Genomic DNA, 25,723 nt, shown 5'->3' on the forward strand with positions numbered 1-25,723 from the left:
GGACGTAGTACAGAACAAATAAGAGCGCATGCCATTCATTCATTCGAAGCAGCTATGCCACAATTGACTATTACTCACGCTACCTGCAAACACCAAAACGTCTTGTCGTTTATGAGACCAACCTAATAATATGTAGCGTAGCAGGTGGCAATTCCAACGTTTTACAAATAGCTAGCTGAAAGCCTGAAACGTAGGTGCCCGTGTTTTTATATTGGTCAAAAATGCCCTTGTTAAAAACAAGGCCATTTCTAGGCCCACCGAAATAGGTTGTTTTTCAACACATTATACATTAAAAATTCTAAAATCTCAAGGGAGACCCATTCAATAAATGCTAGAGCGTAAAATTGTAGAGAAATTCTAGAGACTTTTTTAAATACTCTTAATTGATTGAAATTTGTTAAAAATTTTCAGATTCTGTGAATCACACTTATATCTCCTAATTTAAATATGAAAACCACAATTTTTATGATTTCAATAAATTTCGGTCAATTAAATATAAAATATTAAAAAAAAGTGTTTAAAAATGTTGCTAGCATTCCTCATGATTCTACAATCATTCAATCATAAGGTTTAATAATAACTATTTTAAAATTTTCGTAATAACTAGTATAAAATTCGCACAAAAAGTGATTCCAGTTGATAATATAAAAAACTACTACATTAACATATAGTCAATGAAACTATTAAAAAATATAATGAGATATAATTGATTTGATTTAGAGTAATGCTACATTCATTTTAAGACAATTTTTTTGGTCTTATTTGCTAAATCAAATCTAATAAAGAAAATTCTTAATTAACTATTCAACTAAAGAAGATTTTCACCTTTTAAATTTCTTAATTGAATATCTAAATTTTCTTTCTTACGTCTTTAGATTATGTTACATAGCGCAGAGAAAAGGGAGATAACAACCTTGGCCACAATCTTTTCTTATTTTTGTCAAACAATTTCCTCGCTCAAAGCCATGAACTAAGTCGTATCTTGATTAAATTCACTCAAGAAACCTTTGTTGTAATGCCTGTTCAGCAACCCAATAAAAGAGAACTCCACTATAATTTGTTTGATGATTAACATTGAAATATCCTATTCAAATATATGTAATGGGTTACCGTTTCAACAAATCGTCGGTAGCAAAAATAACCAATAATTAGACAGATGCTGTTGGACCCTGTAACCATATGCCAAGATCAAGTAATAGGATAAGCAGCAGGACTAAAAAGGAAAATTACAACATATATGTACAAAAATCCCTACATATAATATAATATATACAAGGTCAGATTTCATTATTACTTGATTTCATATTCTTGGCCTTTTCCATCCACTTTCTCTTCTCATCCAAGCTCTTTAAGGTGCCTTTCCATTTACAACCTGACTCTTGAAAAATGTTTCTTCAATCCTTAACTTCATATTCTTTTGATTCCTGATGTATTTCTGAGCAGGCACTGAAAATCTTCTAAGAACAGCCCTCTGCTGCAGAAGGAGGGGACTTTTCAATGTCTTTCAATGCATTTTCTTGTTTTTCCTGGTTACTAACACCAGCTTCAGATTTATTGGTGCTAAGTTTTGCTACGGCGTTGCCAACTAAACCCGTCTCGGACAAGTTCTCCTCATGTTCCATATCTTCCAATGCATTTTCTTGCACTACTTGATTTTCCTGGTCAGAAACACCAGCTTCAGATACTTTAGTGTCAAGTTCTGCTACAGGGTTGCCAACTAAATCCTTCTCAGACAAGCTGTCCACATGTTCACTCCCTTCTGCTGAAGAGCACAAAGATGAAGCCCCATCATTAGTTGCCGTTTCTGGCACAGCCAAACAATCTGGAGTAACATCAATTCCACCTCCCGTAACAGCTTCAGATTCTTCTGATACCTGCCTTTTTGCTTGGCTGCCAATTATACCTTTCTTAGACAAGTCTTCCCCCTTCTCAGCTGATACTGAGGGCTTTGGGACTTCAGATACATTTTCCATCTCAGCAGCACAGCTTTTACTATCTGTCCCATCCTCAATGTCAGCTAGTCCTCTTGATCCATCCTGGGCTTCCAATATTCCTTGTGGACCCTCATCAGGCAATGTCTCCACCTCTCTTTTTCCCTCTGATGCTGTGACATCTTCCACAGATAGCCCACCAATCTGGGATGCACAGATGGAATCACACGCCAGAAGTAATGGAAACAATAGATCACAGATATTGTTTTAATGCAAACAAACCCATGAAAGCTGTATGTGTAATATAAAATCATCTCCCAATTTGTCTAATGTGCTAATGCCTAATACTGATTCCATATATAGAGCATCAGAAGAGAAACAATGCAGTCGTGATTCTTGCAAAGTGGGATGTTGCAAATAAGTGTACAATCATAATAAACTCATCCAGATAGCTTAAATTTTAATTTGTTTAACTTTCAACTAGAAAAAACTTCTTACCCTTTCACAATATACTTTTAAATAGAATACAACAAAAATTGTTCGAATTGATTACCTTAAAAATGAAGCAAACCTATTGACTGTAAAACCAAGATAAAAGGTTTTCGCAGAGTCTAAAGGGGTAACCAACCTGTGTCTTGCCTTCATTACATGTCTCAGCTTCAGAATTAATAATTAATTCCTGCAGCAGTACTGGATTTGTAGAGGGACCCTGAAGAAATGCATTCATGAAGGAAGTTAAAGGGAGAATCATGGCAGTAGACATAATATAGGTGCTGTAAAATGACTAACCTCAGTGGCATCTTTACAGCTCCCCTCTTCAGTCTGACAATCTTTCGATTCCTTGAGTACTTGCATACTGCATTGTGGACCATTGTCAGATGACACCACAATATTATCATCCTCAGTCATCAAGGAAGATGATGGCACAATAATGCTACTTGATGAAAGCTGTGTATTAACCCCAGCTACATCAGATGCATTCATTTCATTACCGATCTCAGCTTCTGAAGGATTTGGTTCCTGTAAAGTTAATGGTTTTGTAATGGGTTACAGAAGAAATGAATACAAGAGTAAAATTGAAAGGATAGTGACTACCAATAAACTAATAGGTGCCAAATGCCATACCTCATTAGCATTTTCACAATTCTCTCCGGTCAAACAATATTTTGGTTCTGCAGCAGCCAGTGGGCTATCATATGATGCAGCAGCTTTATCTTGCTCCATCACTAAGGAAGAAGGAAAATCTGCGATTTTGGACTTCAGTCCTGGATCAACCCTGACAACATCAGATGTTTTCATCTCATCAACCTTCCCAGATTCAGAACATTTTGATTTCTGTTGTGGTAATGGATTTGCAACAGAATCCTGCGTAAAAGAAGTCAGTTCAATATTGGAGAAAAAATACAGAGCAAGATGTGCTAAATATGTACAAATAACTTACCTCGATGCCATCTCTACTATTCTCAATCAAAGGATCTCTTGGTTCACTAGAAGCAAGGGAACTGCAAAGAGGGCCCTTGTCAGACAACATATCAACCTTATCTCCCTCCATCTGCAAGCAAGAAGGTACATCCATGCATTTAGAAGTAATCCTTTCTAAATCATTCTCAGAGACATGAGAAGCATCCATTTGATCACCAATTTTAATTTCTGAATTATCTTCTTTCACAAATGACACTTGACCCTCCACAGAGTGGCTAACAATCGTTGAGGAATCTGATGACATTTTATTGATTTCCAGCACAGGGTTTTCTGGCAAAAGACCAGATCCTTCCATGTCATTTTCAGATACAGACCTCACAACTAATTTACTGTCAGAAGATACCCCAATCTTTTTTTCCTCTTTCACTTGGGACGATGAAGACTCGACAGCATCTGGGACAGTTATTAATTGATGAACATTCAGAGACATCGAAAGGCCTTCAGAACCATCAATATCAGATGTAGAACTGATCCCTTCTTCCTTCCTAACGGAAGGAGATGAAACTAAATCCAAGCTCTTCAACATATTATCTTTAGATTCAGTCTGAAAATCACCAACCGGAGATATATATTTATCACCTAGTTCAAGTTCAGAATCCTTCAATTCATGTGATGGAGATGAACTGATAGATAGGGGCCTTGAGGATGAGACTTCTATGTTTTCTTCCTTCGCCATCAGATGGGAGGGCAAATTCACATTTGCTTGAAAAATTTCATGTTTTACTTGCAAAGTCTGACTAATGGAAGAATCCATTTGAACATCAGTTTCTACTTTATCAACTTTTGCTTCCTCCTGAACTGCAGAGTTGTTAGCCACACCCTTCTCCATTGACTCCTCCAAAGGTTCTGAACTCCTAACTGGGCATGTTACAGCTGATCCCCTATTTTGTTCTTCTATCAAGGTTGACGGGGGCAGAACTGCAGCTTCGGATTTACTTCCCTCTAAAAGACTGCCAACACCAGAAATATCTACTAACTCATTCCCTACAGCTTCCAAACCAGAAGAAGGTTGTGGCAACACTGACCTGTCTGATGTGTCCATTTCCATATGGCAAGCCTCGGAAGAATCAGTCTTTGGATTGTTAATAGGATTGGATAATACTATATTTTCTTGGGAAACAGGGTCAATATTTATAGGTTCAACAACACAAGACTGAAGCTGTTCACATTTGGAAACCCTATCATCCCTTTTTTCTTCACAGAGAGATTTTGGGCAACTCTCAATCAATGGAGTACCATGCAAATCAGCAGGTTCTAGTGCATCTGGATGCTTCTGAACTTCAACAGCTTTAGGACTCACAGGAACTTTCATTTCAGAAGCAGATTCTAAACACTGTTTCGTGGAGGGTTCTAATGCCATTTGAGAATTATGTTCAAATGCAATCCGATCCTCGGGCTCCAGCAACTGAGAAGCAGGAATTTTATACCCAACAATCCCCTCATCAGATGAGAGTTCAGTAGAAGGTTTTAAAGTAGACTCAGTTTCATTTTTAACTTCAGTATATTCTGAAATACTAGAAACTATCATCGCCATTGGAGGAAGATCTGTTGCAGAACATGATGGGATCACTTGTGGTTGATCACCCAAATTTTCAGTCTGAACCAATAACCCAGAGCCGTCAACACAAGCAAGAGATGAAGATTTCAAAGATGGTTGCAAGGGTTCCAATTTTTCATTAGAAATGTGTTCTGTGGTATCAGGAGGTTTGTTTGAGGATGAATGGCTCCGAGTGCAGGTATCAGCCTGACTAGTTACAGGATTATTGCTAAAACTGTCTGGTTCCAATGGAGTTGGTGGGCATCCTGTGCCACCAATATCAAGAGGAGAAGATCTTGAACACTTCTCTAAAGAGTCGGATTGGTTTTTAAGCTTACGATCAAGTACTGCAAGAGGTTCAGCACCTGAAGATGAACACATCTGATGGCTAGAACTATCTATATTTAAATCATTGAGAGCAGAGCCAGTTGGAAGTCTCTCAGAAGAACCATCGATCTTTTGGACAGCATTGAGAGTTGTATCTAGAGCTATTTTACAACTCGTGGTTGAGCTTTCAACAGAATGTTGCATCTGTTCAGCCTTTTCTTTAACATCTGATGTCAGGCTATGTTCTCCAGTAGTTGGCATATCTAAACTTGCTTTACCCTCCAAATTATCCATATTGGATGCCATTTCTGGTTGTTTTTCGCTAACATTCACAGGAACATTTGAAGCAAGGCATGCTGCACCAGTAGCTGCTATATTAGAACACGCTCTATCCTCCAAACTCTGGTTATTGGAAGCGACATCCACTGCAGCTTTAGTCAGTACAGGTACAACAGGTGTGTTCCTATCTTCACTCCCAGCAGAATCATGAGCTTTAGGCTTTGGTAAGCAAGTTCCAGAGAAAACTTCCTTCATTACCCGTGCAACATCATGCACAGAAATCTTATCTGTGGACATAGGTGCACCATCAATCCTTGTTGATGCAACTTTCTGTAGCTTATTTTGGGTAGAATTGGTTGCCCTCTCTTTTCGTTTTGAATCATGACTAACTACTCCACTGGGTAAAAGGATCTCCAATGCTTGGGTTTGAGTGATATTGGCAGTGGCTTTCCCCGGCAATGAATCTACTGGTGAATTTTGTGCATGATGACTTAACTTAGGATCCTGACCAGTAACAGCATCAGGAACAACAGGTAACACTGCAGCTGATTTTTTTCCCTTACGCCGTGGTGGCTCTGCTCTATTTTGAGTTTTACGACCTTGCCTTTTGGTGGGAATGGATTCAGCCAAGCCTGGATGAGTAGATTCAGAACCTGGCGTGGGATAAACAGTAGTTAATGTACTGGGAACAATCGTTGGAGTCACAGGATCTAAAGACTTGTTGATGCTTTGTGTAGTTTCATTGTCAGTCAAGGAATTAATTGGAGTATCAACAACTGAAGGGATGGTTTTTGAAATTTCAACAGTTTGATTATGAGTTTTACCACCTGAATGTTGATCCTGTATCACCCCAGTAACAGGCACTGTTGTGCCAAGTAAAGTTTCATTCCCCGAGTTATTGCAAACTTCATCAATTTTCGATGAGGTAATTTCAGAAGATTTAACAACCTTTACAGAAGAATCATGAGCATCAGGATTTTTAACCGTGTCAAGATCTTGTCCTGCAAAAAAAAAAAAAATATCTTGAGTTTATATCCAAGATCTTTTCTAATACAAATGAAAAGGTGTTAAGAACTTCAATACTGCAATGCACAACTCACCTGGAGATTTAATCATACTATCTTGACATGAAGACATGATCACTGTCTGTTTGGATGAATCATCTGATCCTCCCAGTGATTTTAAATCCTGATCACCTACGCTCTGTGATGCTTGATCCAGGACAACACATTTTGATTCTTGAACATTGCTCTCTTGCAAGCTCTTTAATTCAGTGGCTTTTTCACCTGATATACTGCCTGATGAAATCGGCAAATTAGCAGTTTGATGTAAATCCTGATGTAAAAGATCCGGAACCGGTGCTAATATTGTTGCCTGTTTCTTTCCCCTACGACGGGAAACTCCAGTTTGTGACTTCTGATTTTGTCCTTTACTTAGCATCTGTACGGACGGATAAGTGGGTGCAGTTTGAACCAAGGTTGTATTAGAGGGCAAAGGAGGGGGTGCTTGAGAATTCAAAACAACCCCAACACCCAAAGGATCCTTTCCACTGCTCAAAGAAGCAGAAGGTGGATGGGGCTCTGCAGCAAAGCTGGGAACAGTTTCACTCTGGGATATAGCTTGACCTGAAGGACTGACCAATTTATCTTCCAATTTATCATTAACCTTTAGATCAGGACCAACAGAACCAACAGGGATTGCAGGTGAAATCATGACCTGCTTCTTCCCTCTACGTCTAATCCCTTCCCCACCATGACTTTTCCTCCCTTGCCCTCTTGCTTGAATAGGTACAGAAACAGGAACAGCAGCTACCTGAGAATTTGGTGGAATAGTAGGCATAGGAATGACAGACTGTGAGTTAGGAGAAACTACTGTGTCAGACTGCTGCACAGGTGCATTCACACCTACAACTTCAGCAGAATGAGCAACAGAATCAGGAGTTGACGATGCTAAATGTCCAGACCCAAATCCTTTCTGTAACTGTGTGTCTACTTCAACAGTTCCAGAAGTTACTGGAGAGACCACTACAGCTGGTGACTTATCTGAAGTTATTCTTTTAGGTCTTCCCCGACCACGTTTGGCGGGTGGGGTTATCTCTTTAACTTGCTGTACCACTACCGGCAAACTCTCCACAGCTGGCAATGTTGGGACCGCTGGAGGCACAGGCACAGGTTGTAAGTTAGAAGTAGATACCACAGAGCTGGAAGTATTTGTTGGACAACTCTTTTCTGCCACTTCTTTTACTTTGTTGGGTGAATCTGGAGTTTCAACCTGACACATCTTCTCAAACTCCTCTTCTGTCCATTGCTCTTCATAGGAACGTACCTTTGAGCAGTATGAAAATGGTGATAAGCAATTAGATAGTATATCCAGCACACAAGGTAGTACGTGAGTATGTTTTCAATTAACTTTTTATTTTCTTCTGCTTTTCGCACATCACATGTTATGTATGTAAATCACAATTATACATTAACCCTGGGGAAAACTGATAATATGAAGGTACGATGAAGCAGAGCATACTCATACAGAACAAAAAGCAAGCAAGGAATACAATTTACCGCACAGTCCAAATGAATAAAACACATAGACAAACCTCTCTAGCACGTTTTCCCCTGCCATAGTGTTGAGTATCAAGGCCCCCAATATATCCACCCTTTCTCTTTACTCCACTAGATTCTACCTCAGCCTTAGGCACATCAGATATCTTCATTGCTTCATAGAACTGTTTCAGGTCTTCATCAGTGACCAGACGAGCAGGAAGTTGAGGAATATCGGAACCATCAGCTGCCTGTCCAAGCATCAATTTCTTCCATGTAGCCTGCAATAATTTTTTTGGAGTTCCAGTGAGGTTCTCCCCTTCACAAAGAGCACTTAAAAAGATATTATACTATACTATAAATATATGGGGTTGCTAATGTACACCCACTCAAAATTTAGGCGTATGTTAGCACTCAACATCTTTTCTGTTGAACAAAAAAATCCATTCTTCTGTCATTAGAACTTGTTCTTGATTACCAAGAATAGAATAACCGCTTAGAATAAAGAAACAAATTATATTTGTCGAGAAGTGCAAAATCGTATTCATACGATCTTCATTGTGCGTTTTGATTAATTATGTATGTATGTTTGTATGCTGATGAAAAGCCTAAGCAAATACATAAATAGAATACCAGCTCATCTTCCTTCCTTTTTTTGTCAACAGCCTCAAATATATCCAACTCTGATTCACTGCCAACATAAACAAAATTCACGTCAACTCTCTTTTTTTTCTCTTTAAACACAAAATTTAGGTGGAAGGAAGAATAACCAAAGTGGGAAAAACTAATTATAAGGTATTTATAATGTTATTTTAAATACAATTACAATGGGCCAACAAGCAGTTGTAATACTTAAAAGATCTTATCAACAATCAAAAGGTTTAGCACCAAATGGTAGGAAGGAGGTAGAATGCTGAAATGACAATAATACATCAGGAACCATTTTCTATAATTCATTAAAATGAAAGTAGTAAAGAGTCAAATGCATATCTTTCCAGAATTCCCATTAATTCCTACTGCACTCACCAAGTTGACATTCTCAAATTGACACATTAGATATACAAAGTCCAACAACCCAATTAATCAACAGAAAATAAGCACATATACCAGGCTGTGGATAATAGACAGATAGTAAAATAATTTCAAAAAGAACCTGCGGGCTAAGACATCGTTTAGAGCATCATCATCCAAAACAGGTGCAGCCTCTTCTTTCTTACACTCACGCAGGAGTGCTTCCAAGTATTCTCTTCGATCTTCAGCACTGCAATAAACACAGATAACAGAAACTTCAGAGCTGACTCAAAAAGTTTGTAATAAACAAAAGGTGAAATATCATGGCATCACCAACCTTGTATTATTGTCGAAAAAACCAGCAGTAATGCTCTGATTAGCAACTCCAAGTTTGTGCTCAGCCGAAGCCCTGACTTGTTCTTCAACAGTTTGAACCTTGTTACATTTAGCAGAAGAAGCAACTTTAGCATATAAGAAAAAATAGAACTACATTTGTACTAAAGTTATAGCATTAATGCCTAAAAAGCTACTATCAATCCAAAGAATTAAGCAGACAAGCTAGATGCAGGGGCCAGCATATTTTGCAAGATAAACATCACCCACTCCCCAAGAATAAAGGGATAAAATATCAATGCCGTGACCACAAAATGAAAAATTCCCAATGCCTTCAAAGAGCAAAATAGAAGTTTTTTCCAAAGAAACAAAGCAATTATATTTAACAGCAAAGAATCTTGAGCATAAAGCAGTACAAAATTAAGCTGAGTTCACCTCTAGTACTCATCACCACAGGCTATCCCTATCAATCAATACATGGATCACAAGGTCCATAACATAACAGCATTAAAAACTATTCTACAGGGAAAAGATAACTCCCAAATCAAGTATTAATAAAACAATTTGACATTATGACTCCCATATTATGAATTTGTAAAAAAGCACATTTTATGACCACCACACAACAGGTACAGAAGATGCATTTCACATGACGTGAGATTTGAATATTATTTCAGTTCTTAGTTCTCACTGTAGAGTAAGGAGCACAACGATAATATGGCAAATTGTTTAAGAATCAACAGTGTGGCATGGACCAGACATCCTAGCTAAACTTTCCTTAAAACTTATTCTCTTCGTAATACAATTTTTTACCAAGAAAACATTCATGTTGCTTTAACGTAGCATATATATAAGTATATCAATGAAATTCCCACCCATGACAAACCACAATTTAAAGGGAAAAGCACTAACCGTTTCAAACCGAAGAACAAGAACATCCCTCTTTTGACCAATTCTATGAGCCCTTGCTTGAGCTTGCAGATCAACCTGAAAATATTCCAACAAATGAAGAGATCATAACAATTAGCCACAAAATCCAAAAAAGAAAAAGAAAAAGAAAAAATATTTAGAAAAATCATATAAAAAAAAAATTCTTTGCCTGTGGATTCCAGTCAGTGTCAAATAAGATCACTGTGTCAGCAGCCTGAAGATTCACTCCAACACCACCAGCCCGAATGCTTTTTTTGACAATAGATGAATGTCAGCAATAAAAAGATAATACAACTTCAAGATTATCAAGTACACAAAATGAACTAGGTCTGACTTGCTAAGTACTTGTGGTTATATCTAAAAATCATGAAAAAAGATGTGGGGGAAGAACAACCAAACAAATTTCAAAACCAACTCCCTCCAAACAATTACAAGAAAGCAAGAAATATTTCTAACTTGTATCCATTTATGTGCAAGTTTTCAATCACAGGAAGACACTTGACAACTTCAATCCAATCATTCCCAACTTACAGCAGTGAAATGGCTTTCATCAAGAGATATCTAGAAGTGAAATCAAGAAAAGTCTTAAAATTTTGGCTTAGGGCCTTATTCAACCCCACAAAACTGGCTTGTAAGGCAAGGATTGCTCAAGCTTTATAAGCTCTATTTAAGCCCATATCTTTAGGCGATGTGGGACTAAATGCAATCCCTGGAAGCTGCAATTAAGACAGAACCCTAAGAGTCCACAATTAAGCCGGGCTAGGGATGACTGCAGTTACGGTGGCTTTTCAACATTAAGCATACAGAAATCTTGAAAATACTGCATCTGGGAGCAGGATCAGGATTGCAATTATCATAACATCAATTATATAAGTTACCACTCATCAACAGTTCAACATTAGTATTCATTTTTGGCTACAGGTGCAACTCGACAATTTTCCAGATTTCAGATTCAGAAAGGCAATGCACACCTAATTGTTGATGTTTCTGATACTCTACAACTCTCATTATTTTCATGAATTTCCAGCTGATCAGCTTCAGTTTAATCATCACAATCCTTTAGTTATAAATAAGCCATGTAAATGTGAGGCTTCTTTTTTAAAACAAGAGTACTTGCATCACCCATCATTTGCATGTGTGTGCTTGTGCCGGGGGGGGGGGGGGGGGGGATGAGTCAGTCTCTATAAGTCTGAATAGAAAATGTCTATTTGGTTTGCCTCTAATTTCTATCTCCATAGGGTGCCTAAGTCCCACACCAAGTAGTGTGGATGCTCAGTGAAGTATTTAAGTGTTTCTTTCCCCCCCCCCCCCCTTTAACAGCTAGCTTTTAAGGGAGGGTTCCACAAATGGGGTGTTTATCATTTACTAGCAGTCACACGCAATGATTCATGGGAGCTGGTGTGGATGGAAGCTGGTAGGAGTATGGTTGGTTCCAACAAGGACTGGCAGTGGGAGTCAATGAGGTAGAGGGAACATCAGTGTTTACAATGGCAAAGTTGGGGATGACTACTATCCTTCTAATTTGATGGTGAGTCAATGGTTTTGAAGGTGAGGAGTCGGGGATGACATTGATGCTTTCAAATTGGTGGCAAGTCAGTGGTTGTCTGGGCTTTGATGGTTTTAATTTGGCAACAAAGTCTGTGGCTACAGTATAGTGACTGTAACAAGGTATTGGGTGATGGGTTGGGTAATGGTGCTAAAGATGGTTACCAAACCAAGAAATGAAAATACAAAAAAAGATCAACATCCTCTAGATCATGAAAATTTGAAAATGTACATTGTTTTCAGAAAATGAAAACAAGAAATGAAAAAATAGAAAACATTTCCTCAAACCAAACAGACCCTAAAATTCATTATGTAATGCCAATCATAAAATATAGATTAAAATTTGGACAAGGGTCCCCTAATTTAACAAATAAAGGTATGTCAATAGGAGGAATTCAGCCAAATTTCCTGGAAACCCCCCACCCAAATAAAAAAAAAATCCCCACAATTCAATGTTTTAATTGACCTAATACACTAGTAGACATTAAAATTACCTGAGCAAGAAAATAAAATATGGGGAACCAGGTTGGTTAAATAGATCAATCAGAGCACCACGATCACCTCCTGATGTATGCCCATCCAACCGGAGGTACCGATACTGTTTCAAAGTTAAGTATTCCTCCATAACATCCAAAAGCCTAGTCATTGTCGAAAAGAAAAGAACCTGAAAAGGCATTGACAGTATTATATCAGACATTAAAAGTTAAATTTCCAAAATAAATCATTAGTAAGATACTCATTAAATTAAGAACCAATTTAGTTTCATAGATTTAGCAAGGGGAAAATGAACTGTAAACACATTCAGCGTCCAAAGGAGCAACTATCCAACTAGACAACAACTTATAAAACAAACTGCATGGTAAATAAGTTTACAAAATATCTTCACAGTTATAACAAGGTTTAATTACTATTTTGGTCCTCTAATTTATTTTTTAGGTTCAATTTGGTCCTCTTAATATTAACAGGCTAACAGCTTCGATTAGATATTGTAATTTTTAAAAATGATTCAATTAGGTCACTTTACTTTTAAAATGTTCAATTAGGTCCTTTATATTTTTAAAATGGGTTCAATTTGGTCTCATTTTTCTTCCACCTATTTCAATTTTTTTTGTTAATATGACTAAATTTGGTTTTAAATGGGACCAAATTGAATTCATTTTTTTTATCTGCAAAAATAATAGTATATATTAAGCAATACAAGGGGTACTTTTATATATTCAAACATTAGTCTCCCATGCAGAGGTTTGGTTCCCTAATGCAAACTATTCAGCATGAATTAAGGAACCAAATTCCGACTGTATAGGTTACATAGATCATCCCAGCACCTAATCCTAATTCCCCCCTGATTACAAAACCCTCTCTGAATTCATTCTGATAAGTAAGGGACCTAATTGAATTTTTTAAAATAAAAGGACCTAACTGAACCAATTTTAATGATTACAGGATCTAATTAAACATTTTAATAACAAAATGACTAAATTGAGCCTAAAAAAGAAATTAGAGGACCAAAAAAGTAATTAAACCTTATAACAACTCACATCACTACCGACACGAAATAAGTCAAATGTAGTCATCCAGCAAAAATTATATACTATGTTTCGTACCCGATGATCTGTCGCCTTCAATTTTGGCAATAAACGGTCCAACATCTCAAGCTTCCCACAAAGTCTAATAATTGGTGGCAGATAATGTTTAGGTATGAAGTTATCCACCTGCAGTAAAAAAGTCAAATTGTAGCATAACCAAAAGTCAAGAATAACAAATATACATAATCACATAAAACTTGACTGCTTGCTAGTAGTCAAATAAACAAAGTTGACTACTTCAGACAGATAACATGCCCATTTTGGAAGTGAAAGTTATGAACTCTGCAAAGAAATTTATTACTTTCAGGCTGCATCATTGAAGTTGGAAAGTGATAAAAACTATACACAAACCTTACATTGTAACTGGATCCGCAAACATACAATATGAAGAAGACAGAAGAGCAATAAACATAAAGTTAATGTGGTTCAACCTACACCAAACTATTGGCCTACATTTGCACAATTCCTTACAATCATTGAACATTACTCACCGCTCAACACACAAAACCTAATTCCAACACAATAATTCCAATCACTCATGCTGAGCTTTTTGCTCACTCTACAGGTCTCCATTTCATACATACAACCCTCCACTTCCACCACAAATCTCCTAGAAAATTCCTTGTCAAGTCACAACAGAATTCCTGGTTGAGTCTCATGTCAGGGAAACCCAAAATAAAATGCAAACTACTTTGTAGTTTATAAGTTATACAACCATGTATGACTGTTTATGATCTTTGTCAGCTTTTACATATTTAGAAAATGATCCTGCGATGATGCTTCATAATTTATATAATAGAACACTACATTTTTCAATCTTTCAGTTTCACATAAGAAAGGTATCACACCGTAATTTAAATCTCCTAAAATCCATTTTCTGACTGAGTAGCAGTTAAAATCACTCACAAAATGCATTCATTCAGAAAAAAACCATTCATAAGATTGGAATATACCTCCTCTGCATGAAGCTGACTGAGATATGGATGATTGCATATATTACGAAGCTCCATGACAGAGTTGTGTACTGATCGAGCCTAAAAATTATAAATTTTAAATAGACCAGCAGAGTAAGTATATATATGTAGACTATGCGGGGAAGCTACTTTATCTAAAACAAAAATAGAAGGACATAAATTCTTAGTGCAGTATCAAAAGGTTAAGAAACATCATTCAACACAGAATAAAGTACTAGAAAAGATACCTTTGAATTGCCAATAGAACCAAGATTTTCTTCCACCCTCTTCATCAAAAGTTTTTGATATGATGAGGCCTCACATCTTATTAGTCTCTCAATCTTCTCAGGCAACTCATTTTCAACCTAAAATAAATTGATAATGCAAGAACAGTAACACAATTGATTTCAGAAGCTAATATATCTTTAAGGCAGACAAGCTAGGGGACTATTTTGTTTAAGAAAATGTTTTCTAATTTTACTTTTAATTACAAAACCTTGTGTATTAGCTAATATATGCTTTAATAAGCTTAAAGTTGAGTATTAAAAACCTTGTGTTTCAGCCTCCTAAGTACAAATGGTCTCAAAACTTGGTGCAGACGATTTATAATCAAGAGATTCTCCTCCTCGGACAATAAAGCCTATTTATAGATAGAAAATAACACAATAAGTACATAAAAATCAATGAGGCTTAAATTAAAACTCAAGACTACGTAAACTTAATAGATATAAACAGAAATAATCCAAAACTTACTTCATCAGGCGAGCTATCTCCAGCACTCTCAAATGGCTTATTAAACCATTGAGAGAAGTCCTCTGATGAATTGAATATGTTTGGTAACAAGAAATTAAGTAGTGCCCATAGTTCTTCAAGATTGTTCTGCATATAAAAATAAATTATAAAATAATGAAACCAGCAAGCATATAGCATTAATGCTATAAAATTAAGTGCAAAAGTGAAACAAAGGATATAGCATGAGCCTCCAATAAGGGTTAAGAAAAAACTCAGTTATTCCCAAGAAAAAGCACGTGTATATTTGAAAAACTAAATGGCAAAAATAAGAAGAAAAAACCTGTAAAGGTGTTCCAGTTAACAGCAATCTGTGAGAGCTCTGATAGTGTTTCAAGTCAGCATTCAACTTGCAAGAAGCATTCTTTATGCGGTGGCCTTCATCAATTATTATATAATGCCAATGTATTTTGCTCAGCTTTGGTCTATCATGCTTATTCATCAAATATTCATACGTAGTCAAAAGAACATTGAATTTCTGTTGAACAATCCTTTCCCTAAAATATGAAAAAACTAATAAGGAACACACCAAGACATATGCATCAAATAGATGAAGGGGGTTGATATCTTGATGTCCAATTACTTGAATAACCGACGCCTTTCCTCTGGTGGACCAGCATAGACAATTTTATGAACACCAGGAGCCCAAAAGTTTATTTCCGAGTCCCAACCAGGTAGAACTGAAGAGGGCACAACCACGAGAAACGGTCCTCTATCATTTTTTGCCTCCATCAGATAGCAAATTAAAGAAATAACCTATAAAAAAGGGCATTAGGATTGTATAGATAGAAAAGTTCTTCTAATATTTTTATTGCAAAATTTGGTCAATGATCTTCAGCATGTATATATTTACTGTAATAAACGTAAAATCCCAAAAAAAGCACAAATTATTCAGCAGTGATAAAAACAGCAAATAACATACTACCAAAAATGCTAATTAACAAAGACAATGGAACTAAATAGGAATCCAACTGAGTATACTATGTTCCTCAGTTCACAAAAATTGAATACCTGTACTGTTTTACCCAGTCCCATTTCATCAGCAAGAATTCCATTCAAATGATTGTTGTATAGGGAAACCAGCCACCTCAGGCCATTCATTTGATATCTAAGGACAAAACATGCAATCAGAAAGAATATAAGTCCTTATATTCAAAATAATAGAGAATGAAAGTCCAAAGTCCTTTTGTGACAAACAAGATTTAGGAAAATTGACAAAAAAGCATGTAAAGTGAGAAGGATAAAATCCCAACTGAGACAAAGAAAATGCATAATTAAAAAAAAAAATCCTACAGCTCAACTAAATGCAATACAAAAACTTGGATTCATTGCAAGACACAAGCATATGAGTCAACTAAATAACATGCATTATAAAAAAGGCAAATGTTTAACTTACTCCCTCAATTTCCCGCCTTGCAAACTAGATGGCTGCTCTGCAATGCTCTCCTTTATACTGCAGGAGGGAAAATCATAGAATGAAGCAGAGGGACTACTCAACACAGTAGAAATTTCACATACATATTTATAGATTAATGGAACCAATGGACTATGAACACTTTTGATTCTTTGAAACTAAAACTAAACCAGTAAACTCCCCATTATCCTATGCTGCTTTTCCTTTCATTAATAGCAAAAATACAAGATAAGCAACTTACAGTACCAAGAAACCTTTTTTAAAAGAGTACATAAGTGCAGAACTAATACCTGTGAGCCATCTTGTAATACTTTTCATTGCTTTCCATATAATGCTGTAAAAAAAATGGAACAAATAAGTCACAAACTGAACAATTTAAGGGGTAGTTTGGTTTGCCCATTTTCTGTTTTCATTTTCAGTGAAAATAGAAAACAGGGTTAAAAATATGTATGGTTCAAATTTTGAAAAACAATTTATTGAAAATATTTAAAAAAAAAACAGTTGGATTTTGAAAATAAAAAATCAACGTTTTCCGCATTTTCACGGAAATGGGAGCTACTATATTGAAAACGCGGTGGAATTGGATGTAAATATTTGATACTTCCATTATTCGCATACGCATATTGTTACAGCAGTTTCAGTTGTGCCACTGCTGCACTTTCTCGAATTTGTTTCCTGCAACGTAGTGGATATATCTTTTCACTTTTTTTTCACTTATTCTACACCTAATTTGCTCAATTTTTTTAAATTGTGGGAGACGATAAATATTATTTCTATTTACTATATAATGTAACTTAAAAAGAATTTTTTAAATCTGTGTAAACTTTTATTATTTCTATTTGTTATATGAAATAGTAAATATTACTTTTGAGTTATTCAAAATATTCTTATCTAATATGTATTTAGTGATTATGTGTATATTTGTTTTGTTTGTGAGACTTCAGATACAATATTAATTTTATGTTTTTTTAGAAATTTTTTTTTTTATCAGCGAAGATAACTATATATTAATATAAGTACCAGAGGTACAAAGTGTACAAAATAAAAGAGCAGACAGTTGGTTTCAAAACAGACTTAATGTAGTCTTAGAAGAAACCAAATGCTGAATACAGTAATGAGTATATTTACTACTGCTGTTATATTGTTCTATCCTCCATTAATACATAAATCCTGATCTAAGATTGCTCGACCAGTGTTGTGTTTTATCCCAAAATCCTTTTCCCAACTCCTTAACCATGTCCAGAGTAGAAAAGCTGCATCATCCATCACTTTGTTGTTGTTGAATGTTTCATTTGAAAATATGTTTTCTTAGAAATAAATAGTACAATGATTTTAATAATTATTATTGAGGAAACATATTATAATTTTTTTAAAATTATTTATAAAATTTATACTAAAATCATTTCATGAGCTTTTTATTGAAAATAGTTAAACCAAACACATTTTTAATAATTTCATTTTCTGAAAACAGAAAATAAGAAATTTAACCAAACACATTTTTCAAACTTTAAAATTTTGAAAATGAAAACAAGAGAAAATAGAAAATGTTTTCTCAAACCAAACAACCCCCTAAGATTTAAACGTAACAAAGAAATGCGTGAAGAGAACTTGCCTTTGCCTGATCACTTTCATCCACATTTTCTGTTTCGCTATTCTCAAGAAAACTGACATTTCCTGTCTCATCAACATCCTGCCCAAAACGTCCTGCTGCAGTCTTTGCTTCCTGTAGCTTGGACCCAAGCTTTTGAAGATACTTCTCGGTCTCTTTAAGTAGTTGCTTTACACGATCTGATTTTGCATCCTAATGTACCATTGAAAATTGCATTAAGCATGCAATACATCAGCCTTGTATCTATTTATATAAAATAAGAAAATAAACCTACCTGCACCATTCGAAGATAGCCCTCCACATCATTTATTTTCAGTAAATTAATCTTTTCCCGCTGGATTCTATCAATCTTCTCACGATGAATACGTTCTTTTCTTTTATGGAACTCCTTCACATATCTATTGAAACCCTTCCACCGTTCCCTCTTGATTTTGAATACATCATCAAGTTTTTCCCTAGATTTCAAGGAATAGTGCACATGTTTGAGGAAAGGATTAAGGAGAACACCAATTCATAGTTATCTACTACAATACATTGGAAAAATTGAAGAGGTAGAAAAGGAAAATAAAAATAGACAGAAAGAGCACATACTTGTGAACCTCTATCTCACTGAAAAACTCCTTCTGCCTCTCACGAATCCGCTTCTGACGCTCTTCCTTCATTTTCTGCTCAAACCTTTCAAGTTGTTTGACCCTCCTACCATGCCTATGTTTCTTAATTGATTTTAAATGTTCCATCTCGGTTGCAATTGGTTTGAAAAAATCATTCAGAAAATCACTGCCCACAAAGGGAGAATATACTGTCAAACTGATAATTGAAGAAAATAACACATTTATTCACACAGGAGCACAAATTACCTCCGGAGACGACGTTGAAGCTCTAATAGTTGAAGTTTTTTCAACTCTATGACACTTTTGGTCTTAGCAGAAATATCTTCAGAGGAGCTCACATTTTCCTACAATACATGGAATGAAGCTCAGGCAATGATTTTTATGCAGCATGTAGTCATTACCAGAAACACATTGTGTATGTATGGGGTGCAAAAATAATTTGAATGCATAAGGAGAACATAGTATGCACTAAACTAGAAAAAGTGGTAGTTGAAAGTAAAACAAACCTTCAACTTGTGAAAACTTGTAGCCATTCTTTGCTTTGTTTTCTGCTGTTTTAGCATCCAATTTTGCTCGAGTAGACGCCTCTTTTTCTGCTGATCCATGATCCATCTCTCTGACATTGTATATTTTGGAGAAGGTGGAAAATCAGCTGATACCAACCTCTCATTCCCATCTTGCTCTGTAGCAAAAGAGATGCCATGCTTTGATGCATTATCAACTGGAACTGTTTTGAAGCCATCTGAGAGTAATCCCAATTAATATTCAAAAAGCCATCAATTATTGACACTTGAAATAAGGCAAAAAACATGCTTTAAAGAGACTGATTGCAATAACATGTTTTATTGAGTATGGCTTTTACCTGGAGAAACATGTTTTATCATTACATTTCCATCCTTCATCATGGTTGCTCCATGAGGATCACTGTCCATCCCTGGAACAGGTTTCCATTGCTCTTTTAAAGAAAAAGACAAGTGATTAACAGAATTTTGATTCCGTGAACCACAATTGTTACCAACATTTTGAAACTGACTAGGAATATTCTCTCTTCTTTCTATAGGCAACTCATGTTGAATAGCAGAGACCTGAGGAGGTCCCTTTGAAGCCTCATTAGCACCAGCAAAACCGGCCCAGTTATTTGGGCCAGCAACAGAAGATTGGTTGGATCTTCCAACCTGCATATTACCAATGTCAACATCATCTAAATGATTATTACCAACTAAAGCACCCCTTGTACTTGAAGAATCTTGCTGCTGACATGAAGTGGCTGAGGAAGCTTGTGAAGCCACTCTTTCTTGAATTCGTCTATCAACCTCTCCTCTTTTTGTGACATGTAGGTTACCTTTGTCCTCCAACATTCTTGGGCTCTCAGTTCCCTTTGACAAAGAATCAGCCTCCACAATTTTGCCAACTGAAGAGGACCCCAAAAGGTTTTTATCCGTCTGTCTGGCATTGCTGGGACCTCCAAATGGCATCATGGCCCCAGATGAGTTACCTGGTTCATTAAAAGATTGTGATTTTCCTTTGAGGTCAATTAGATCTTTGCGAGAACCATCTGTATTACCATCACATTGCTCATAAGTTAGTCAATGAAGATCTTTAATATGTTAAATAAAATAAATATAAAACCAGTCACCTTCTCTAGAAAAGGCAGTTCCAAGTGCAATTTCAAGATGTAGTTTTTTTGGTGCTAGACCATTTCTGCACATTGAACAACAAAGTTTCACAACAAAATATTATTCAAGTACATTTTTTACAAATCCAAAAAGGTGATAGCAGAACTTTCTACCTAAATGCTAGGAAAACAAGGCACTGAGCTCGAAGCTGTTTTAACTGTTGTTCCTTGAAAGGCATGGCAGGAACAGTGGATTTTCCCGTGTCTCTAGGAGAAACACCTTGTCTAAGCATATTCATTTCCGAGCCACTATTTTGCCTGCCAACCTGTCAATAAAATTACCTGGTCAAATAATCAAGTGACTATATACAAGTCACATAGTCAAAACAGAAAATACAAATATAATAACTTTAAAGTTTGATGAGTATAGCGGGGGGGTGCAGAGCTTAGAGATAAATGCATAGACAAAATTTAGTTAATAGAAAGTACCTGAACAATTTTATGCCCATCAGATAAAGTAGTAGAACTTCCCCTGTCACGCTCAACTGCACCACCATATTGCATTGAATTTGAGAAAGCTTCAACCATTGAAGATGCACCAGCTGCAAGCGACATCCCTCCATGAACATTTGCATAAGCACCTGAAATTCAATATGAATTATTTTCTATCAATAACTGTCAACAAGAAATTCAAATTTATAGTTGTTTTTGCTTTGACTACATCTAATTCTAAGTAAAATTGATATTTCCTCAGTCGTTCTCTCAATAATGAGCTAATCATTGTGAAGTGTCCAACAGCAAAGTATACTCAAAAATAATTTAGTAACAGCTGTGACTGATATAAAAACTAATGTCAAAGAAAACCTCTACACAAATAAATTTTTCCATTCCAATGATTATATTTACACATAAGCTCTTCTAGAAAGTCTTTTGTCAAACTTCACCGGTCAAATATTAGTCAATAGCATTTTAGTATAAATATTTCAAATTGTTTGCCGTTCTCAAACCCAGGAGTTGTCAAACTTCAACACTCAAATATTAGGCATTGGCATTTTAGTAAAATTAATCCAAATAGTTTGCAGTTCACAAACCATGGAGCATAGTTGGATCAAGTCATATCATGACTTATCTTAAAATGCGGGTTTGGGTCTAACTCAACCCTACAAAACCGATTTGTAGGTGAGGGTTGTCCCCCATTTATATACACTATTTTTGTCATATCACTACTCGATGTGGGACTAAACCACTAAACCATCACCCTCAAGGTTGTACTTCAGACAAGCACCAAAGTGGTCACAACTAAGGCGTGCTAAGGGGTGTCCACAATTAAGGCAGCTTTTCCAACACTCCCTCACACCCAAGACTTCCAACCTGACGTGTGTCAAATGAAGGTGGCCCAACAATGGATCTAAGATAGGTTATGATACCATCTTAGAATGTGGATTTGAGCCCAACTCAACTCTACAAAACCGGCTTGTAAGGTGAGGGTTGCCCCTCACTTATTTACACTATTTTGGTCATATCACTAGCTGATGTGGAACTAAACCACTAAACCACCACCCTCAAGGTTGCACTTCAGGCAACCCCATAGAGACTGCAATTAAGGCGGCTTTTCCAACAACTTATGGTTGAAAATTCTCCAAATTCCTTACTAGGACCAATGGATGGAGGTATTAATGGATGCATTGGAATTTCTGTCATCAAATTCCTTACTAGGACCAATGGATGGAGGTATTAATGGATGCATTGGAATAAAATGGTAATCTGTCTTTATTTTGATTACATACGACCTCTAATCTCATTGTGTAGAAGGTAAGGAAGTACCTTGCTGCTTCCCTGAAGCAATATGTGCAGAGGAAACTTCAGTGTCTTCTGCATACTTTGAATTAGGTGCTCGCACCATCGGATTGCCAACCTTTGTCAAATCAGTTTGTTTTGCCAATAAATGATGGCCTTCTTGGTTTGCTCTAAGCATTGTCCTCATGCTACCAGACAAAGCCGAAACATTCTCCATTTGACCACTATTTGGAGTCATGTTAAAGTTGGTTAGTTCACCATTTTTAACTGGAAGACCATCTGATGATTCAGCCTTGGTTATTTTCCCCTTCCTTGCATTAACACCAGTATTGCGAGGATCCAGCTGAGAAGGACTGTCAACATGCAGTTCCACAGGTGATGATGTATCTCCCCTCTTTCTCTTTGTTGTAGCTTTCTTGCCATCCTTTTGACTCACCTGTTTGTCCCAATTGGCAGTATCACGTCTATCTTGTGACTGAGAGTTAGCAGACCTAGAATCCAAACTAGATGGACTTCCTTGATCAAAAGACTGACTACTCCTCTGTGCCACAGATCCTTGATAATAATCAGGCGCTCCACCACTTGGGGCAACCGGTGGCCGACCTGAAGCAAACGGGTCCATTTTGGACACCTCATTTTCAGCCAAACCCACTCTGGAATCTTTTGTTACATTCACTGACTGTGAAGAAGATCCTGCATAAATTATCAAACAATGAAATCAAAATCACATAAAAAAATATCTCAAATATTCAGTTCTGCATTAGGTAAACATGCATAATTACCTATTTGAGGACCACCAGTCAAAGGAAGACGTGATGACTTCAATGCTTCAATATCAAGACCGTGTTGGTTGATGACAGTCTCCATTGCCCTATAACAGACAACATCAAGTCAGAAGAAACACCATTGTGCATGAAACCAAATATTGGGTCAAATTACCTACACTAACAAAGTTTCAGTGCTAACAATGACACGTATTAGCTTCATTACAATCACTAAGGCACCAGAATGAAAACTAGGTCCACAAGATGGGCCTCATAAATACCTTGAGAATTAAGTTTATGATCCATTTGCAAAGTCAATCAAATAAATGTATTTACAAGGGAAGTAGCCAACAGTTTCAAGCATATATTACCCAAGCCAAATTACACAAAACAACTAAATAAATCCAACCTTTTCTGTTTGTCGAGACGGAAAAAAAAACCATTCACCTTTCTATAAAGTTCAAACCAAATATGAAGCAATTAAACAAACCGGTCCCATGATTATTTCATTTTCCATCACACAAATGGCAATGCTGGTTAATATCTTAACTACCATGAAAGGAAGAGTTCAAAAGTAACCATGTGTCCTGATGAAGACAATCAGATCAGATATTCAATTTTGTTATCTTAGCTCACTTCAAGAGAGCAGGGCTAAACAAACAAAAAAAAATTAAATAACTGCATATGAATGAGTTTGAGTGCTAAGCTGCAGACGTTTAACCTTGATATCACTTGATATGGCATTGAATGCTCCTTCCCACTTGATTTCATGTGTTGTAGTATCTGAAACATTCATCAAGTTAGTCACAAGTAAACCAATTCTTTTATAAGCAGAAAAAGAACAATTAAAGAGCTTCATTAAGAGAAGACAACACATACCACATAGAGTTTAGTAGCCAGCTTGGCTGGTTCATCTTTAGAATCTTGAATAAGTTTATGCAGAAACTTAGCAGCCTCCAATTCAACATTATGTGAAGAGGCCATCTCCTCTGAACTGCACAAGCAAAATATCGTGATTGTGATATCAAGATAAACTCTGACCAGCTGGAGATTTCAGGATAGTCAACCTAACATTTCACGCTAATTATGAGAAGCTACAATTAGCAATGATACAATTTACCCCAAGAAAGGACATTGGGGAAAGGTCTCATGGTAAACAATATGGTCCCATACCAGACATGTGATCCATGTAGCGGACCTCACCTCATGGAAAAAGGCTTTTGTTGTTAAGTGACTCTTTACAGCCTTCGAAACCTAACACTGGGTATTCATTTCATCCCCAAACCCATCATGGTACAGAATAACCCCATTTTCGTTCCTTACCCCAAAATACAGCGCCTATTTACGAATTTCTCGGGAGGGGGGGACACAAACACGTCGTTGACACTGCGAAACACATAAAATCCCCTAAAACCTTGAAATGCCAGCTGAACCCTACACGGCCACGCTTTGCAATCATCGAATCTAAACAAAACGCAGAGGAATTTCGCGAAAAGGAAAAAAGTAGGTCGAGATTTGAAATTGCGTTGCGGTGTGAGAGATTGAATTGGAAAGAGGTATGGCTTGAGAATCATAGAGGATTACCTGAGGCTCGGATACGCCGAGAAGTGAAGCGAGGTCAGATGCACCTACATAGATAGACTCACAGAGAAGAGAAGTCGTAAAATCTCGTCTTAACTCTCACGCTGCCTATGAAGACGAAACCCCTTTTCTTTCTCGTGAAACAGTGAGAAGAAGAGCCCCCTATATTTCACACGAGTGCCAAGGCCTTTTCCGTGTGAACTCCACGACGTGTAATATTACTCCAAAAGAAAAAGGAAATATACACCTGCAAGTGCAACTACATTCTTCTTTTCTTTTCTTTTTTGAGGTTACATTCTTCTTATTATTTCATTTAGATGGGGAAAATATCACTAGCATTTTAACATGCGGAATATATAGGATAAATAAAATATTTATTTTCTATAACACTAAAATTTATTATAAACTAATAGCAATTAAAACCAAAAAAAGTCTTCATAATATGCCATGGTTTGATCGATCCAATGTAGAATATGGTTTGTGGAATTCTAACAAGTAGAATGGCTAAAACTAATAGCAATTAAAACCAAAAAAGTAAAAAAATTACGGGGGCATACACTTTGTAGAGAGTTAGTAATTAATAAGTATTGTGAAAATTTGTATGATAAAATAATAACTCATATATATATATATAGTTAAAATTAATAAAAATGAAAATACCGTGTCAAGAGAATCAGCTCCAAGTGCATAAAATTTGGAGTCTCCGGTGACAGCAGATGCATCTGGTAGTGCCAGTTATTTCTTGACTATGTCACACACCTTCTTTACAGTTTCTGGTTTGGCCTGATCAATGTACATTGTAAAAATTTAGGACATCAATAACACGTGCACCAATCACAGCAGAAAATGAAAATTTATATATGATAATTATCTATTATCATGAAAGACTTACTGCACATGTAATTTGAAAGCGAGGCACTCTACGCCGCAAAGTAACAGATGGAAAAGTTCTCCCCTTAATTGAAAGGAAAACTGAACTGTGGAGTTAGAGATATTCCTGCAACCAGGTACCTGTTTTTTTCATCTAACAAAAAAAAAATGATTAGTGTGGTAAGTGAATATAATTAATTAGAAATAACAAGGAAAACATAA

The 25,723-nt window shown here is 36.4% G+C and overlaps 1 protein-coding gene across 4 annotated transcripts; it reads right to left on the bottom strand.

Annotated features, from left to right (window-relative positions):
- Nucleotides 1-1,068: 1,068 nt before the first annotated feature.
- On the bottom strand, nt 1,069-24,839 carry LOC100790172 (chromatin structure-remodeling complex protein SYD). Of its 4 annotated transcripts, none has more exons than XM_014769528.3 (37): nt 24,635-24,839; nt 23,930-24,039; nt 23,772-23,833; nt 23,069-23,157; nt 22,314-22,979; nt 20,979-21,130; nt 20,664-20,815; nt 20,511-20,575; nt 19,737-20,429; nt 19,381-19,616; nt 19,121-19,218; nt 18,855-19,040; nt 18,538-18,718; nt 18,267-18,455; nt 16,945-16,988; nt 16,637-16,693; nt 16,252-16,348; nt 15,824-15,996; nt 15,524-15,737; nt 15,205-15,330; nt 15,002-15,091; nt 14,700-14,816; nt 14,452-14,532; nt 13,517-13,624; nt 12,407-12,576; nt 10,537-10,615; nt 10,350-10,424; nt 9,442-9,539; nt 9,247-9,354; nt 8,727-8,784; nt 8,150-8,374; nt 6,657-7,881; nt 3,373-6,557; nt 3,057-3,296; nt 2,721-2,951; nt 2,560-2,640; nt 1,069-2,135 (listed from the first exon to the last, which is right to left on the bottom strand). In XM_014769528.3, exons 2-37 carry the CDS (start codon nt 24,032-24,034, stop codon nt 1,458-1,460), a joined length of 10,434 nt encoding a protein of 3,477 aa, XP_014625014.1. In that variant the 5' UTR covers nt 24,035-24,039; nt 24,635-24,839; the 3' UTR covers nt 1,069-1,457. The 4 variants fall into 4 exon arrangements, with proteins under 4 accessions (XP_014625014.1, XP_006600335.1, XP_014625015.1 ...); XM_006600272.4 differs by having other exon boundaries at nt 19,737-20,369; nt 23,930-24,044; XM_014769529.3 differs by having other exon boundaries at nt 3,057-3,266; nt 23,930-24,044.
- Nucleotides 24,840-25,723: the final 884 nt, after the last annotated feature.

Source organism: Glycine max, chromosome 17, assembly GCF_000004515.6.
Source record: "Glycine max cultivar Williams 82 chromosome 17, Glycine_max_v4.0, whole genome shotgun sequence".
Lineage (NCBI taxonomy): Eukaryota > Viridiplantae > Streptophyta > Magnoliopsida > Fabales > Fabaceae > Glycine > Glycine max.

Excerpts from the sequence above, each read along its gene's own strand:
- LOC100790172 (XM_014769528.3), bottom strand. The coding sequence starts at position 24,034 with ATGGCCTCTTCACATAATGTTGAATTGGAGGCTGCTAAGTTTCTGCAT. Across the intron at positions 20,430-20,510 it reads AACTGCCTTTTCTAGAGAAG|ATGGTTCTCGCAAAGATCTA; the intron begins GTGACTGGTTTT and ends ATGGTAATACAG. Across the intron at positions 19,041-19,120 it reads CTTCAACGTCGTCTCCGGAG|TGATTTTCTGAATGATTTTT; the intron begins GTAATTTGTGCT and ends CTTTGTGGGCAG.